The 16,858-nt window shown below is 41.8% G+C and overlaps 1 protein-coding gene across 2 annotated transcripts in view; it reads right to left on the reverse strand.

Moving 5' to 3' along the window:
• The window catches only part of LOC107388497 (A disintegrin and metalloproteinase with thrombospondin motifs 20), a 135,466-nt gene that overhangs the window by 94,097 nt on the left and 24,511 nt on the right, over nucleotides 1-16,858 (reverse strand). For both annotated transcript variants that reach the window (XM_054732877.2, XM_054732878.2), the window contains 7 exons: nucleotides 14,732-14,815; nucleotides 13,289-13,413; nucleotides 13,162-13,202; nucleotides 12,802-12,907; nucleotides 6,803-6,949; nucleotides 2,364-2,505; nucleotides 1,892-1,996 (listed from right to left, as the gene is read on the reverse strand). In XM_054732877.2, coding sequence (XP_054588852.1) covers nucleotides 1,892-1,996; nucleotides 2,364-2,505; nucleotides 6,803-6,949; nucleotides 12,802-12,907; nucleotides 13,162-13,202; nucleotides 13,289-13,413; nucleotides 14,732-14,815 — 750 coding nt within the window. The remainder of the gene's footprint in view (nucleotides 1-1,891; nucleotides 1,997-2,363; nucleotides 2,506-6,802; nucleotides 6,950-12,801; nucleotides 12,908-13,161; nucleotides 13,203-13,288; nucleotides 13,414-14,731; nucleotides 14,816-16,858) is intronic.

Raw genomic sequence — 16,858 nt, forward strand, 5'->3', positions numbered from 1 at the left:
AATGAAATAATTATAGATTTCTCCATAGTCATCCCCACAGCTCATTAGCTATTTCAAATGAATCGGAAGCACTGCAGAAATCGGCACAAATAAGTGTTAGATGATCTAAACTACTAATACCTACATGCTAGGTTTTATTTAGTTGACTTAAATTGTGGGGATACAGCTCTGGATAGTGGCTGCAGAGGGTCCTTGTTTTAAAGCCACTCATTGGGTCTGTGATCTTCGCCATCAGTAGGTGTAAACCAATCCAAGACATCATGTGCATATGCTATTAAACTATAACATCTTTGTATCCACTAAACAAGATGTGAAAAGAAAACATCACAATGTTCTGTAGTGTTTTTTTTATGTGTGACATTTAAGACATGTGATTAAAAGTGATTAAAAGACAAAAATCTCTGGTTTGACTCTGAGCTAACATAAATAGCTAAATGGATTTTTGATGAGTTTTGAATGCTACTTTGGAGTTGATTAGTGAAGATTTGCGTGAAACCAGAAAATAATCGTAGAAGTGGCTAAACAATGATCTAGAGAAAAAATAAAATGCACCAAGAAGGGTTAAGAGGCTGTATGTTAATAAAGTTAAAGTTGATTAAACTCCCTGTTTTTGTTCCACTTAAAGAATGAGAGCAGAATGGGAGGATCTAACCAAGCACATTACTGTTTAGTCTGGTTGTTGTAGTTGGATTAAGATGTTAGCTATCCCTGTTAACCCCTCCTTGGTAGACTGGACAGATCCAGGTACTAATGTGGTCGGGAGGGCGATGGGGTCAGATGAAAGGGCATGAGACTTAAGATGAGCTCACGCAGCAAAACTGACTGAGGGCAAAAGACATCCCTCCTTCTTTCTCCTTCCTTTCCTCTCGGCCATGCATGTTCCGAATGCTAAACACCTCCCCTCCCCCTCCCCTCCTCTAATGGAAAGTTATTCTGTGTGTGTGTGCGCGCGCGCGTGCGTGCGTGCGTGCGTGCGTGCGTGTGTGTGTGTGTGTGCGTGCGTGTGTGTGTGTGTGTGTGTGTGTGTGTGTGTGTGTGAGGGAGAAACAGAGAGAGAGCTAGATTTCCTCAGTCTGGGCTCTGATGCAGCCTGACCACTGACCCACTCACCTGCCTTTTAAGGAGGTTTTAAGGTCACGGGTTCAAAACAAGGTGACTCAACTGTGAACAGCAGGTGGCACCCTTTTTAAAAGGGTCCATTTCTTCACCTCTCCCTCTCAGATCCCTCTTTCCCCCCTTTTCTCACCCTCTACCTCTATTTCATTCCTTTTTCCCCTTCCTTTAAGTCTCCCACAGCCAGCCTCCATTGTTGTCCATGTATCCTCAGAGACCGACCCGCCGTCTCAGCTCTGATTAGCATAGAGTCCCAGAGCGAGGAGAACACGAAGGCTAATCGGTGGTGGGGGGCCCGTAACAGCACCAAGGGTAAGCTTTAAGTTCCTAACCAGAGGTATCACCTGACTTCTTTTACATGGGTTTCTGTAAACAGAACACAGGCGGCAGAGCAGCGAAGGGTGAACATTTTCTTTTTGCTGGTGAAAGACGTGAATGAGCAGGAAGATAATCAGAACTCAAAACAGCACTAGGAGGTCTGGACTGTGTCACTGTGCATGTTTAAATGGAGTGTGGTCATTTTTAATAGATAATGGTTTAAAAAATACACGTTCTTCAATTCCCAAATGATATAAAATATTTAAATTCAATCTGCTGTCAGGTTTAAAATAATATGCTGAACTAAAATATTGATTCATTTAGTCAATTTAGGTGAATAGTAAAGGACAACTATCTAACCCACCCGTTTTTATCATCAAGTGCAAACAAAACTTTGCAATGCTGATTGCAGCTCTTTCACATGCCTAATGAGACATCATAAGCACACGGGCTGACTTACCATCCCGTGACCACAGTCAGTCCCATCAGCCAGGGGCATGTGCTGGGTGCGACAGCCTTTATGGTCCCCTTCTGCACTCGTGCACCACAATCTTTTGCATTGTTTCTACAGTTAAAACAGGGACCAGCAGCAAAATATCAATACAACATATTGTTTTTTTTTTTGTTATTAGCCATATATCACCATTTATTTTACATATTTTACAGTCACAAAGTGCAGGAATAGATTAGAATAAATAAATAAGTGGCATACAAATTCACTTTTTTTTGTTCTTACCATTTAGAAATAAAATTTACAAAGGCAAATATAATTTTAATATTATTTAGTATACTTTACAATACATAGATACTTAAATGCATGGTGTGGAAGTTGGCAAAAGGCTCCGCATTAAGTATCTGAGAGTTTTATCCAAATAAAATCATCTCCACTTCTATTTAAAGTGGTGTTGCTTTGTCTAGGGATGCCAACTCACCATGTAGGGACAAATCTGAGACCCAGGACCAAACATCAGCTCACACTGCCTGTTGGCGTTGTAGATCTGACCAGGGAGGAGTGTGGGAAGCTCATATGTTCTTCCTGCAGGCTCATCAAGGAGACACTCCCCGTATCCAGTGCTGAATTAAAGAAAAGGAAGAGTGACTGTATGGTAAACAAAAAAGTAAGCACAGCACAAAGCCTTACACAAAATAGACATTCAACTTTTGAGATACTCCAGTAATTTATGACCACAAAAGCACAAACTTGTCATCTTTTTTAAAAAGACAAAATAAACATGTCTGTGTCATTGTCTGGGATCAACCTCAGGTGGGTTTTCTCCTCTGGGAAAGGCACTTCCTTTTCCAAGGCTTACATAATTAATAAACTCAAGTCTGATTTGGGACTCAAAGACAATTACTTGTTTAGGTTTCTTAATTTTGGTAAATACTGATAAACTGGGTATTTCAACTTATTCATAAACATCTCATAAGTAACAGTCTAATGATAAGATTGCTTTTTGTCAGCCACACCATTGAGGCTTGATGCGTTTCACAGAAATAACAAAAGCGCAGCTGGACTGAACACACACACACACACACACACACACACACACACACACACACACACACACACACACACACACACACACACACACACACATGCACAAGCGGCTTGAATATAAACCATCAACCTTTTCTGCTGAGAAGAACCACCAGTGACACATGTGACAGAGTGGGGCAAACCCAAAAGAATCCCTCTGTTTTTATCGTTTACTTTTGAAAAAGGAAACTTTCAGGTGATACCCGTATAGATGTGTAATTACACAACATGTCTGCACCGCTCTGACAAATTTCATCCTGGATTGAGCCGCTAAAACACCTGCTTCACAAAGCACCAGCTGAGGTGACAGGCCAATAATTACACAGGATTATCCTGGGTTACAATCACTTTGTTTCTTTGCCCTTTCATTTCCAGCAGCGGCGCTGTCAGAAGCTGCAGCACACACAGCCTGCCCGCAGGGGCGTGATTGCACAAGCAGAACACAGCAGCAGCAAGGATGCTGGAAACGAATGCCAAGGTGCAGCATGTCACAGAAACACATTTTCATAAAGGACTGTCTTTCAACAGCTGGTTATCTCTCCAGTAGAGTCCTGGACCTTAATGAAATTATTATTACTACCAACCTAGAACCACACACAGAGAGAAAGGGTCACTGTAATAGTTTTTTTTTTAATTAAACTATTTTTTTCCATGATGTACCTCTCTGGTGACAGTTTAATTCCCACACCGGGCAACCATTTGGTGACCTGAATTAAAGATCACTTACAAATAGGCTCTGAGTGTGTCGTAGTGTCCCGGTCACGTGAAGCTAAACAAAAACTATTTCTACTAACAACACATGCAGCTGACTGATGCACCTAACCCTAACCCTTACATCATTCGTACATCTATGCATGGCATCAGAAGCAAATCATGACACATTTTGCAGTTCTGGGTCATCGGCTTTGGAACCAACTCCCAAAAGAAATCAAACAGTCCACATAGTTGCCCACTTGTAAAGCAAGGCTTAAGCTGTATTTTAGATCTGTTTCTTAGTTGTTTCTATTCACATTTGAATGTTTTGATCACAATTGTATCTCTCTTTTTTGTTTTTACATGTTTCTCTGTATTTTATTATACAGCTGTTTTATTGTGCTGCTTCTTTGCACTCTGTCCAGCACCTTGGGCCCCCTTGACTGGGGGTGGGAAGGGGCTTTATAAATAAAATGAACATTTAGTTGAATCAGAATCAGATGGGTTTTATTACCATATGTGTGAGGAATCATGACAATAATACATTGCTAGTGCAAAAACAACAATAAGTAATAGATGAATAAAAGATCAGCAAGAATTAAGCACAATAATTATATGGCGAGGCAATGATTAGACAAACGGCTACTATACAAGACAGTGTAGGTATAATCCATTCATACTGAAAACACGTTTCAGTAAGCTTTTACAAAGATGTCTTGAATGATCTAATCTGTGTTGGCATTCATGTGGGTAAATGCATAAATGAAATAATATTAGTGTTTGGTTGGTCATTTTATTGTCGTTCCATTGCCTCTTGGTAATACATCAATTTATCATTGGAAAACTTGATTACTCACCTCCACCTGAACCAATCCTCATGTAACCCTCTGATCTCTACTAAGGTAGCGCGACTCAGGGTTGCGAATGACCACAGTCACCAATTGTTGTCATGTGTCTTTGCCTATGTATGTCTGATCTCTGAATTGCGTGTACTGAAACTCTAATTTCCCTTTGGGATTAAAAAAGTATCTTTGAATTTGAATTTGATGAGGGATCATTTGTAAGAATTAAAAGTCAGAGTAATGACCAACACATGTGGGAAACTATCTAAAAGTCTCCTTTAGTGTTCTCCTGTGATGTTCTTTCTAGTTCAGAGTTACTTAAGGGATCAGATGATTGCACTTTCTCACCGTAATAAGAAAAAGACGTATTGGATGTTGGGCGACATTTTATTTTACGCTGTCTGTGGCCTCAGTAACATGTGGAAGAACCATACACAGCCACAAGAGCCTACCTCCTCCTCATGTTGGACAACATCCTAGTAACATTTTGCTGTGGAATTACATCCCATTCCTGAACCGGGAGTTGATGAACCAGGGAGGTGGTGTTTGTCATCCTATAGTGAAGCTGTTCAAGAGCTGTCAGCCAGGAGCTAATCAAACACATGTGACCAGATCACAGGCGGAACATGAACCTCAAAAACAAGAGTGAAAACCAAAAGGAGGAAACTGTAACAATTTTCGGATTAGCATTCAATACTGTTGACCATTAATCACCAATAGTTTTAGACAACCCCATTATTTCATTATTACTATAATTTAAATGTTACTAACAGCTGTTTATCTTCACATCACTAAACCAACAGCTGAGTATCTCTTCATCCAAGCAGTAGTTTTAAAGTATCAAATTACTTCTAGCTAGAAAATGATAAAGGGGTCGTATTTACTTAGTAAAGATTTTATTTGTTTTTTTACTTTCAACTGAGCACAAGCATGATGAGCCCCTGAAACAGAGGCCCAAAGGCTGAAAAGAGAAAGACACTTAAAAGTTTTTATTTATTTATTTTTTTGCTTTCAAAATGTTATAAGCAGTTTTACAGAAGTTCATTATCAGCTATGAAAAGTTTAGAGGATATGGACACATTTGGCTTCAGCTACAAGTTTTTGTTCCCGTTTATTTTGTGGTTTATTTAAAATGCAAGAACTGCCTGTTAAAATTAGTCACTATATTAATTGATTTCCACACATTACAGTAAGACAAAAGCTGATATTTGGACTTTGTTTTCATATTTGAAATATTTGAAGAAACAAACAGTTTAATTAAGTAATTTTGATACAAGGTAATGCTGCTACTACAACGCAACACTTTCACCAACTTTCTGGTGCATTTTAGTACAGGAATGGTGAAATAAGAACCCTTTCCCTTTTCAGACGAAACCCTCAAGTGGCGGAACAGTCTTTTATGTTTTTACACTAGTGATGAAGAAGAGGTTGAATTAGCTCTTCAGGGACAACAGACAGTCTAAACATTGATGTACTTGACCAGATCAGTCCGCGGAACAGGGGTGGTGCTGCAGAAAGGTTTGCTTGAATCAATGCTCCTCATTGTTGGCTTCAAACTTCAAAAGCACTTGGAACACACTCTCAAGAGCTTTTCCCACCAAAGCAGTAACCACACCACCTTTAACTGTATTCCTACTGTGTGTCCCATACTGCAGTTTTGCCAAAACCCCTTTAGAAATTGGTGTAGCTCAACATAACTGTTTTGTACAAGCCCCTAAAAAACTGACAGGCATTCTCAGCCCAAAGTTGAGGTCATCACTGAATGGAAAGTATGCAAAGTGCAACCCTAAAGCTCCAAGTGAGGCATCGCCTTATGCTGCACTCTCAAGACGCATCTGGTCAACATGAACAGGGCCTTTCTTTGTAAGGCCCTCAACAATTAACAGTGGAAAGGAGGGAAAGATTAAAAGGACATGCCAAGGGAAGCACTAATTATAACTGGCATTTCCCATTTTATAGGAAAGTCCTTCATCTGGATCACTGGCCGAGATGTGGGGTAGGAGTAACTGAACCGAGCCGTTATTGGGTTTGCTGTGTAGATGAGACTAGAGGGAGGAGACAGTCGAAGGACTGCAGCAGATTTGATGCTCGGTTCAACTGAGGCAGCCCCCAAACAGGAAATACTCTCTCAACACCAGGCAATAACAACTTCACAAGGTTTACATTGCACCAACCTGCTTCTAGAGTTCAGCAACAGAAACACCTTTTTTACAGTGCATCACAAGAAACACTCACACTCCATGAGAAGAACCAATCTGTTCTAAATATAAATCAGATGAAAAGAGCTGGATGTACGTACTCTAGAAACTCTGTGATGTACTTGCGGCTGCACTTGGACCACGACCAGGGATTGGTGTCGTAGTTGAGGGTAGGGGCCATGACGTGATACTGGTGCTTCATTCCTGCCTCACGGCACTTTGGGTTGTCATCATGGGGCATGTTGAACCTGGTGCAAACAGGAATAACAAACGTGGAGTTAAAACCACAGCGTTATTATCAGCAACTTAACAGCTGTGAAGGAGTAAGTAGATGAATGTCCCAGGATGTAATTTTATCCCTTTTTAAGAGGACATCACTCAGCACCTTACCAGTGGGACGCCATGCAAAGTAGCAACTGCAGACACAACCTTGGATCCTGCAGCACAGACTACCTAAATGTCTTTGTTTTCACACACTACCCAAAACCAAACACCTCTTCACTTTTTCCTCTTGGAATAAATTTGTGAGACTTTTTACTTTCGATGAAGAGAAAAGACCTACTGAATCTACAGTTGACCAGTGGCGTGGGGGAGGGGGGGGGGGGGGGGGGGTTATATAAACTGTCACTATTTATCTATCAACATCTATTACAATCTGCATGCTGGTTACATAGGACCACCTCCAGCTCACCGCTTGCAGGCCAAAGCTCACTAACTCACATTCTCTAGGGGCTTAATACAGAGAGGAGCAGTAAGAGGGCGGTAATAATCAAACATCAGCATACATGTCTATGCCCCACTGCAAAAACATTAAAGTATCATAAATGGTAAATGGCCTGTATTTGATATAGCGCCTGCTAGAGTCCTGAAACCCCCCAAGGCGCTTTACAACACAATCAGTCATTCACCCATTCACACACACATTCACACACTGGTGGGGATGAGCTACGATGTAGCCACAGCTGCCCTGGGGCGCACTGACAGAGGCGAGGCTGCCGAGCACAGGCGCCACCGATCCCTCCGACCACCACCAGCAGGCAACGTGGGTTAAGTGTCTTGCCCAAGGACACAACGACAGCGACAGACTGAGCGGGGCTCGAACCTGCAACCTTCCGATTGCGGGGCGAGTACTTAACTCCTGTGCCGCCGTCGCCCCATAGTTGGAATAACAAATAGCTGCAGAGGTGACATTCATTGCACAGTTTAAAGTTCCAAATATTGGCCAACCAACCAATTGCTGATAGTAATTACCAGAAAACTAAGCAATTCAATTAAACTGATTTGTTCATGCTGTCTGTACTTGGAGACTTTTCTTGTTTTTGCCCTCAATAAATGTCCTGTTTTGTCCAGCAGTTCGGAGCACAACCCATAAAAAGCGTGCACCAGATGAGCACACGTATATTTATATACACACAGGAACCCATCCAGCTGTATGATGTCTGAGATGTTTATAACAGGATGTGGGCCAGAGGTAGACTCCTGAGCTGTAGCCGAGGGTCAGTCCGTACCGCCACGCAAACAAGATCTAGCACGGCTGGCATGAGGCCCACCCTGCAGGGGCTGAGGTCTGAGGGCAAACACCCAAGAAATAATTGAGCCTCTGGCACAGTTAGGCTTGCACACATGAACCAGCCTCTCTGAGAACACTAATAACACTGATCCAAGTCGATCAGCATCTGCAAGCTATACTGGCCAACCTGGGTGATGCAGATGATCATAATTAACAGAAAAACAACAAAAGCTAATTTAACTAAGTCCTTAGTGATGAATGTGTTTAAACGTGTTATACTAAATTATCTGAAAGATAAATAAATAAACCAGCTACAAATCTTCTCACAAGAAGCTTTCAGCAAAATTAATATATAAATCAGGCAGTTTTATGGCTAAGTCAATAAAAAGTAGATTATTTACGGCACTTACGGTGTCATAATTTAGAAGTCTGCATTCATTTACTCAGAGCTCTTAATGGGCCTCTCAGGAAAATAAATGCATCGCTTGTTGTTTATTACTCAGTCAATCTTGGTGTTTATTAGATTATCAACAAGAGACAAAATCTTTTCTCTTTTTTAACCTGTCCTGGTAAAAGAAGCAGACAATGGTTCATCTGGGTTCAAGTGTACAGCTAGAGGGATGTGGGGTATTCCTCCTGTTGTGCAGTAGCTTTAATTATGTTTGTAGCACATTAGATGGCATTTGCTTACGCACCAGAGTGGACAGGCAGGGAGAAAAGAGGCATACAACACAACCAGGGAAAGAGAGGGAGGGGGAAATGGAGGAAAAACAGTACACAACAAAAAAACAAACAAAAAAAACCCTCTAAATTTAATCAATAAATGAGCACAGGCATCATTTCTTCACACATTATGAGAAATTAATTGAAATTTACAGGATTTCTTCTACACAATCATTGCTAAGTAAGGCTTGTAATGTTTAATGTAATGCATGTCTTGATGTGTTATGTTATCATAGTTGTTTTGCTTTGTTCTGTGTTCATCTTTGTGTTTAAATCTGAAACCGTGATCTGAAGTTGGAAGAGGGTGGAATGTCTTATGGGTCAGAGACGATGTTTTGTCCCAAGTGGAGGAGTTTAAGTATCTCCGGGTCTTATTCAGTGAGGGAAAGATGAAGCGGGAGATCGATAGGCGGGCTGGTGCTGTGTCTGCAGTGCCGGGGATTGTACCAGTCTGCCATGGTGAAGAGAGCTGAGCCAGAAGACAGAGCTCTCGATATTCCGGTCAATCTATGTTCCAACCCTCTGTGGTCATGAGCTTTGGGTTTGACTGAAAGAACGAGGTTGCGGTAAACAAGAGGCTGAAATGAGTTTTCTCCGCAGGGTGTCTGGGCTCTCCCTTAGAGATAGGGCGGGAAGTTCGGTTATCTGGGAGGGGCTCGGAGTAGACCGGCTGCTCTTCCACATCAAGAGGATCCAGTTGAGGTGGTTCGAGCATTTGGTTAAGATGCCTCCTGGACGCCTCCCTGGTGAGGTTTTCTGGGCACGTCCAACTGGAAGGAAACCTAAAGGAAGACCCAGGACACGATGGAGGGACTGTGTCTCTTCTCTGGCCAGGAACGTCTTAGGATTAATCTGGAGGAGCTGGCCCAAGTGGCTGGGAAGAGGGAAGTCTGGCCCTCTCGGGTTAGGCTGCTGCCTCCGCGACTCATGGATAGATGGATCAGGTAATCAGCTCAGCAGTGGTATCTCATACTCATGCAATCTTGCTTTGCATGCTATTTCTGTGTCTCTGAGTCCTATTGCAGGATCTTGTGTTTAGTCTGCTGCCTTGTCAGCTTTGTTTTGTTTCTGTTATTAATGTTTTCAACTTCTAAGTTCTTCCATCTCTAAGCCTTGATTTTTGGATCCAGTGCAAATTTTAGAAAAGTCTGATGTTTAGTAAACTGCCTTATCCTCATCACTGTTGAACAGTTATCAAATGACAGAATCGCACCAGTAAAAATCCCCATAACGGCTGTTAGTGGTCACACATCCTTGCAGTCATCTGAGAAAGGCCTCCCACCCATTAGTCTTTAAATCTAGCTTTAATCTGCAACGCTCTCAAGTGGCTCCCATGCACAACCTCACACTGGCTTTCCCAGCGCGTCAAACACTGTGGAGGGCTGACGCCCGCATGTGCAGCAATGGACCGAGCTGGGAGTCTGCGCCTACTGGGCCTCCAGCTGCTTGAACTTTAGCATAAACAGATCCACATGAGACATGAGGGGAGGGCACAAGGCCCGTCCATCTGCTGCTGTTCTGGTCTGAGCTCTCCACTGGAAGAATGTGTGAGTGAGATAGAAGAGGGAGAAGAATATCTTTCCTTCTCAACAGTGGCTCACTGATGCAAACTGGCATTGGGGAAAACACCTACACTTTTCACTCGCTCCAAAATCAATGAATGAGATGAAACAGAGAGAAAAACATCATTCTGTGATTCTATCAGACTTTCTTCTCTCACATTGCTCTGTGTTGAAGTCAAATTAAACCAGAGACGTGTGAGATTTTCCCTCTGAGGGATGTTTGGACTAAAAAACACTACAAAAGACATACTAAAGCAACTTGTTTTGACTTGGTCATTTTGAGACTGATAACACATGCAGGTCTTTTTCTCACTGGCAACATGGGTCAGTGTTTCGTTGTTGTGAATGCATCATTGCTGCCAGACAAGATAACTGAGTAATACTCTGTGATATGACTTGCACATGATGGCACCGTGAAATCATCAGGTTGTTTTTGTCACATCCTCCAGCCATTGGCGCTCTTCTGGCCGCATAACCACTCCCTAGAACTCCACTTCCCAAGATCCCCTGAACCGGACCTCCCACGGCTATATCCCACATCCGCCGTCACTCAGTCATCATTCCTTTGAAATCAAGCCACGAGTTCCCGAGCCATCCATCAACTCTGCCAACACTCAGTAAGTCATTTTTCATTAAGCCAGGTGGACATTGTGTGACTGTCTCATCCGAAGTGTTCAGCTTCAGCTGAAACTGTACGACTTCCAGGCAGAGCAAATCTCACGAGTTACGAGTCACGAGTCAGGAAGGCGAAAAGAAAGAAAGTAAATCAATGTTTTATCAGTTTAATTTGACATAAATATGCTTTCTTGACAATCCTTGATATTGTGTGTGAAAAATAAGTGTATGAAAAAAAATGAACGACATGTGTTAAAGTAGCTTTCTGGAGTTTACCCCTTTCAGATATTACGTATGATTTTTCATAAATTTGTAAAAGTGATTATCTTATCATGTACTGTTGCGTAGAAATACGTCTTCTTTTTCTTTTTCTAAGCACGCCCCCTGCCCCGCAGAGCTCCGCCAACCAGAACTAAACAATAGCGTTAGACTACCGCTTACCTGCATCAAATTTAAGGAATACCTCGGCCGATGCACAGTTCATGAACTTTTCACGGACAAGTAAGTATATAAAATATAAATATATGAAAACACAACATGACATGAGAATAATCCTTGTAAAACAATGTGTTTTAGCTCTGTTTGTCGTCTACAGAAGCACATTTATAAACAGAAAACGTGAAGTCGCCATCTTAAAAAAATGGCTCCAGAGACCGTTTGTGTGATATGCGTGTCAGCCACTAGATGGTGCCATTGAAAAGCGGAAATACTTCAGAAAGAGGAAATAGCTGGCTAGCCGTGTTGACGCTTGTTTACACATGCACCGTGTGCGATTCTCGTACTTTTTGGTTAGCAGCTGATCGCAGCGCCGCTTCAACAGTGCGATACCCTCATGAGGGACAAGCAAAATATCATATGCTACACAACGCTCAGCACAAAACTCCCCCCGATCTTGTAGATTCTCACACAAGGGGAAAATCAGCTCAAAAAGGTGAAAAAAGTCATACAGAGTACACCCGGCTTTCCTCTGAAAAGCTAGTACAATCTCATTTCCCTACGAGGTTCGTAAGAGACGCTAGTCTCTCTGCGTTTGGGTCGTAACATACGTTACAGCCCAACTCCCTGCCCTCAGTCTTGCCTCCTCTCAGCCGCAGTCCTGACAGTTTTATCCTGCTTTTTTAGATGGAGGAAAACCATTGTGTGATGATTGAACAGCCAAATACTACAACATTTTGCCTTGTACTGTCTGCAAAAGATCAATGTTTTCATTTGTTTGCTTACATTTGTTGAAATTGCTCATTTTACCCAAAATAATAAAAATTACTAAAAAAAAAGAGAAAACAGAGATCTATATTAAATTATTTTTCCACTCTATTAGTACTTAATTCCACCTAAGCTTGAGCTCAACTTCACATGGCTGACTCCTGAGCAGTGTAGTCAGGTATTATCGGCTTGCAGGTTATTAAAGTCAAGTTTTTGACTTTATTATGTTTTGCACCTGTGGCTGCTGCACCCTGCATCTCTTTATAAACAGGGCTTTTGTTGGCAAGGCAGGCTGTGAGGTGTGTGTGTGTGTGTGTGTGTGTGTGTGTGTGTGTGTGTGTGTGTGCGTGCGTGCGTGCGTGCGTGCGTGTGTGTGTGTGTGTGTGTGTGTGTGTGTGCGTGCGTACGTGCGTGCGTGCGTGCGTGTGTGTGTGTGTGTGTGTTTGGGGGTGAAAGTATTTGCTGTAGGCTCTGGGCCGCGACTTACACATGGCCCAGCTCGTGAGCGATTGTGAAGGAAGCACTGATTCCATTTTCTTCACTGATGGAGCAGCTGCGGAACGGGTCACACATGGTGCCAAGCTCTGCAAGACCTACAACCGTGTGAACAGTAATATGGAGCTATTAACAACACAAACTATCAAAAAGTTTAGTTCATTTTGAAGAAATTACCACAGCCATACTTTTCTCCCCCTACTACCATTAAAGACCACTTTATTGGATCTAATATTATCAGCTGACAGCTTGGCATAAACTCGTTACAGAGCAGTTTATGAGCTGGGGCCAGTGGAGTGGAAACTTCGTTGACAGTGGAAGTATTTTTGCTAAGAAGAAGGAAAGGGTTTACCTAAAGTGTCACATTTATCCTTTGCACCACAAATGTCTTCTCTGAGGAATAGAGGAAAAAAAGAAAAGACAAACCATTACATATCTGCTTGTACAAGCTGGGTTTTGATTCAAAGCGGGATAAGTACCTGGTGATGAGTAAGGCGGTGTCATGGTGAAGAGGGTGGCTGTCATCCTCCATATTTTGGCTCTGCTGCCAGACACAGAAGTTGTACAGGGTGGTGGCGGCATTGAAGTTGACAGTTGGTCCTTCCTATTGGGTTGAATGTTGGTCAACTGATACAGCAATATCCTACAAGTAGGCGTTGCGTACTTTACTGGTTCTCAGGGCTGAACAAGTTCAGAAAACATGCAAATTATTATTATTTTGGAGTATAATTAATTGCAGTCATCTCAACATTGCACACCTTGATTTAGTGACAATGTAGGTGACTTAGATTTGGAGTTGATCCTTTTGATGAAAAAACATGATATCTTTCTTTGAGCAGCATAAAACTATTGTGGGCAGATTTAGAAAATATCACAAATTAAAGCCAGAAACATTGTTGTGGTTAATACCTTATTTCCATTTCAACACATTACATATCAGGATATTATAAAATGCTTTTACCAGGTTGTAATATTTTGCACAGTTCATTTGCCTAAAAACATACATTTATTCCATTCAGAGGACCAGGAGAGTGGCTGTGTAATGTAAAATGTGGTGTTCAATGACCACAAAAGCACCATTTTTTTGAGGCAACAAAGTCCCATGAATGACGTCATTGCAGGTGGAATTCCTCTGTGTTTTCAGTGTTGGGAGTTTAATAACGAGGACTTTAAGGCAATGTGAATGGTGATTATTTGCTTGTGCTTCCATTCTGCTTCACAAGCGAATCTTCTAATTTTACTAATGCTGGTTATGGACAATGTCTGCTGATGTAATTTCCTATAGAGTTACAACCAATCAGCATGAGTTAACAAAAAGTTCTGCTCAGCAACTCCACCGGACCTTTCCGAGTACTTGTTCAGGTATTCCATTGGTTCCTAAATGGCTCAGAAAACAGCCCGTTCAGCCGGCCCGGTGAAGTGGAGACATGTGCATTCAAGGAAGTTCAGGTAAAATAACCCCGAAGTTCCGATAATGAAAATACACCTATTGATCTTGTGGTTGGCTCATTCAGATACATTAGTACAATCTCAGTTGTGTTGCCATGTATTTTTTAGTAAATACTTCTCTTGCAACTCTTGTTTTGTAATATGCTTTCATGAAAGTTACCCTTTTGTCTGTAGTCTGAGATGTTGCAAAAAACCAAAAATTTTCATTAAGAAAGCAAAAAATTATTTTTACTGTGAAAGTATTTCAGTTTACTAAAATAACAACATTGCATCCTTGCAGCAACCGCTGCAGGTGCTGCACAACAGTACCATTTGTTCTTGAAGGAGAACCCTCATGAGACTCGAGACTGACAAGAAATGCAGTGTAATTTCGAACAGGCCCCACACACAAAAGGCTGACGCAGAAACACCTGCAATGACGTCAGTCTCGCTGAAGACCTGCTTACACGGAGCATTCCGGACCCAAAACTCACCTGTTCATCGTGAATGATGACTAGCTTCACGATCATGATGTTGATGAGGTTTCCTACGCTAGGGTCCTTGTACACTGCTGCAACCTGTAACAAAGACAAAACACACAGACAAAAAATAATAATGCAAACCTCCACTAACCTTGCTGGACTTAAAAGTACAGAAAAGATCCAGATCAGCCATCGAGAGAATGGCAAAGCAGCTACATTTTTCGCTTTAATCAGACAAAAGATGGTTCATTCCAGGCAAATGGAAGCTAAATGCCTCCACCAGGGTAACTTTAATCAACAGGGAAATAAAACTAAATAAATAGACAACTAAATAAATAAATAAACACAAGGCTCATGTACAACTGGTGCACAGAGCCCCTTGTGTATTTTGCCCCTCTTACTTTCTCGAACACCCTCCCCAAACCGTCACGGTTGGCCTACAGCCTCCTGAGGCCGCGTCCGGCCTCATGACAGGAACTCATTACTCCACTTTAAACATTTAGCTTGTCTTGGCCTTAGGGAAGGTAAATATGGCCTTGGCCTACACACTAAGAGCTCGTCTTTGCAAGCTCTTAGTCCAACTGTGACATATAAGACTTCAGTCTGTATCCTCTCGCCCCACTAAATGTTATTTTATCACTGGTGGAAAACCCTGGGGTCAAAGGGACAGCAGTCTACCTTAGTCTGATGTGTGGTTTAAACTACAAGTATGTTATCCTATGCTAGCATATATTTTTAGCTCTAAATGTTACAAATACCTGTTGGAGTCAATCGTGTGTGTCAATGGTCTATATGCCTCATGAACTCCAAACACACGCTGATAGTCAGATTGTTTCTAGTGTGACCTCATTTTTATCATAATGCAGGTATCACCCTTATTCACTTTTTCATGTATGTTCTGCATTTGTAATTCGGAATATTGATACAAAGATAAACTAACAGCATTTGGAAGCGTGAGAAGGATGTTTAGAACCACCGCTGATCTGCAGACCAAAGCAATGATGGAGCAACATTTATCTCAACAGTCTGATTCATTGATGCACACATATAAAATGATTGGTCAGTTACAGAAGATAAATGAGTTGGCATCGCATTTGCTGATCAGCAATCAGAAAGAAAAGAACAACACTGTTTTTACTATGAAGATATTTAGTGACTTCAGCTGTTGCTTCCAAATCTGGTAGATTGCTTATTAAAGAATCTGTGTAGAATATCAGTCAGTGATAAGGGGACTTATTACTGGTATCAGAAAAAAGTGTGACGCTTTAGGTCTTAGATTTTTTTTTACTAGTATTTCCATCAATTATCTGAAGCATCACAAATCCAACATTAAATTGACTTCTAGAAACACATATAGGTGTGTAAAGGTCTTATATAATGCAAAAATCCACTTTTTGGAGCTTTTAATTCTGTTTTATTGTTATTTCTCCAAAGCATTTTTTGGCTGATTGCATGCATTTTCCTGTCTCAGCCGCTTCTTTCCTTTAGTTCTGTAAATTTTTGCTAAGCTATTGCATTCAGCTGGATGAGTTGTTGATGCGTCACAACGACCTGCTACTCTCCATCTACGTAATCTCTCGAGTTTGGATCCCTCCTCCCCTGAACAGTAAACACTAGCACCCAGTCTCTTTGTGTAGCTAGCAGGGAGTTCAATCTCAACAGTTGAATAAGTGATTTCTTTCTTAAAGGGACAGTAAGGAAGTTTGACGTTTTTATGCTCGCGATCGCCACTCAGGCCTAACGCGTGACTGCAGCTTCAAAAGTAAGCTCGTGCATGAGGTGTGCACGCTGTATGTGCACACTCCATAACGAAAATAACAGCTGAGACAGTCCCGTGTGTGTGTGTGGCCCAGAGGACAGAAGAACACAGCAAATTAAAAAAAAACAATGTGCCTCTGTCTCTGCAGCTGCACTTTCCCGTCGGCCGGCCGAACGTGCAGTGTGTGTGTGTGTGTGTGTGTGTGTGTGTGTGTGTGTGTGTGTGTGTGTGTGTGTGTGTGTGTGTGTGTGTGTGTGTGTGTGTGTGCGTGTGTGTGTGTGGCCCAGAGGACAGGAGAATGGGCAGCTAATTAAATAAATAAGTTGGTTCTGTACCTTTCTCTTCAGCACAGCTGACAAAGGTTTATCATGGGTCAGACT

This window comes from Nothobranchius furzeri, chromosome 4 (assembly GCF_043380555.1).
Source record: "Nothobranchius furzeri strain GRZ-AD chromosome 4, NfurGRZ-RIMD1, whole genome shotgun sequence".
NCBI lineage: Eukaryota > Metazoa > Chordata > Actinopteri > Cyprinodontiformes > Nothobranchiidae > Nothobranchius > Nothobranchius furzeri.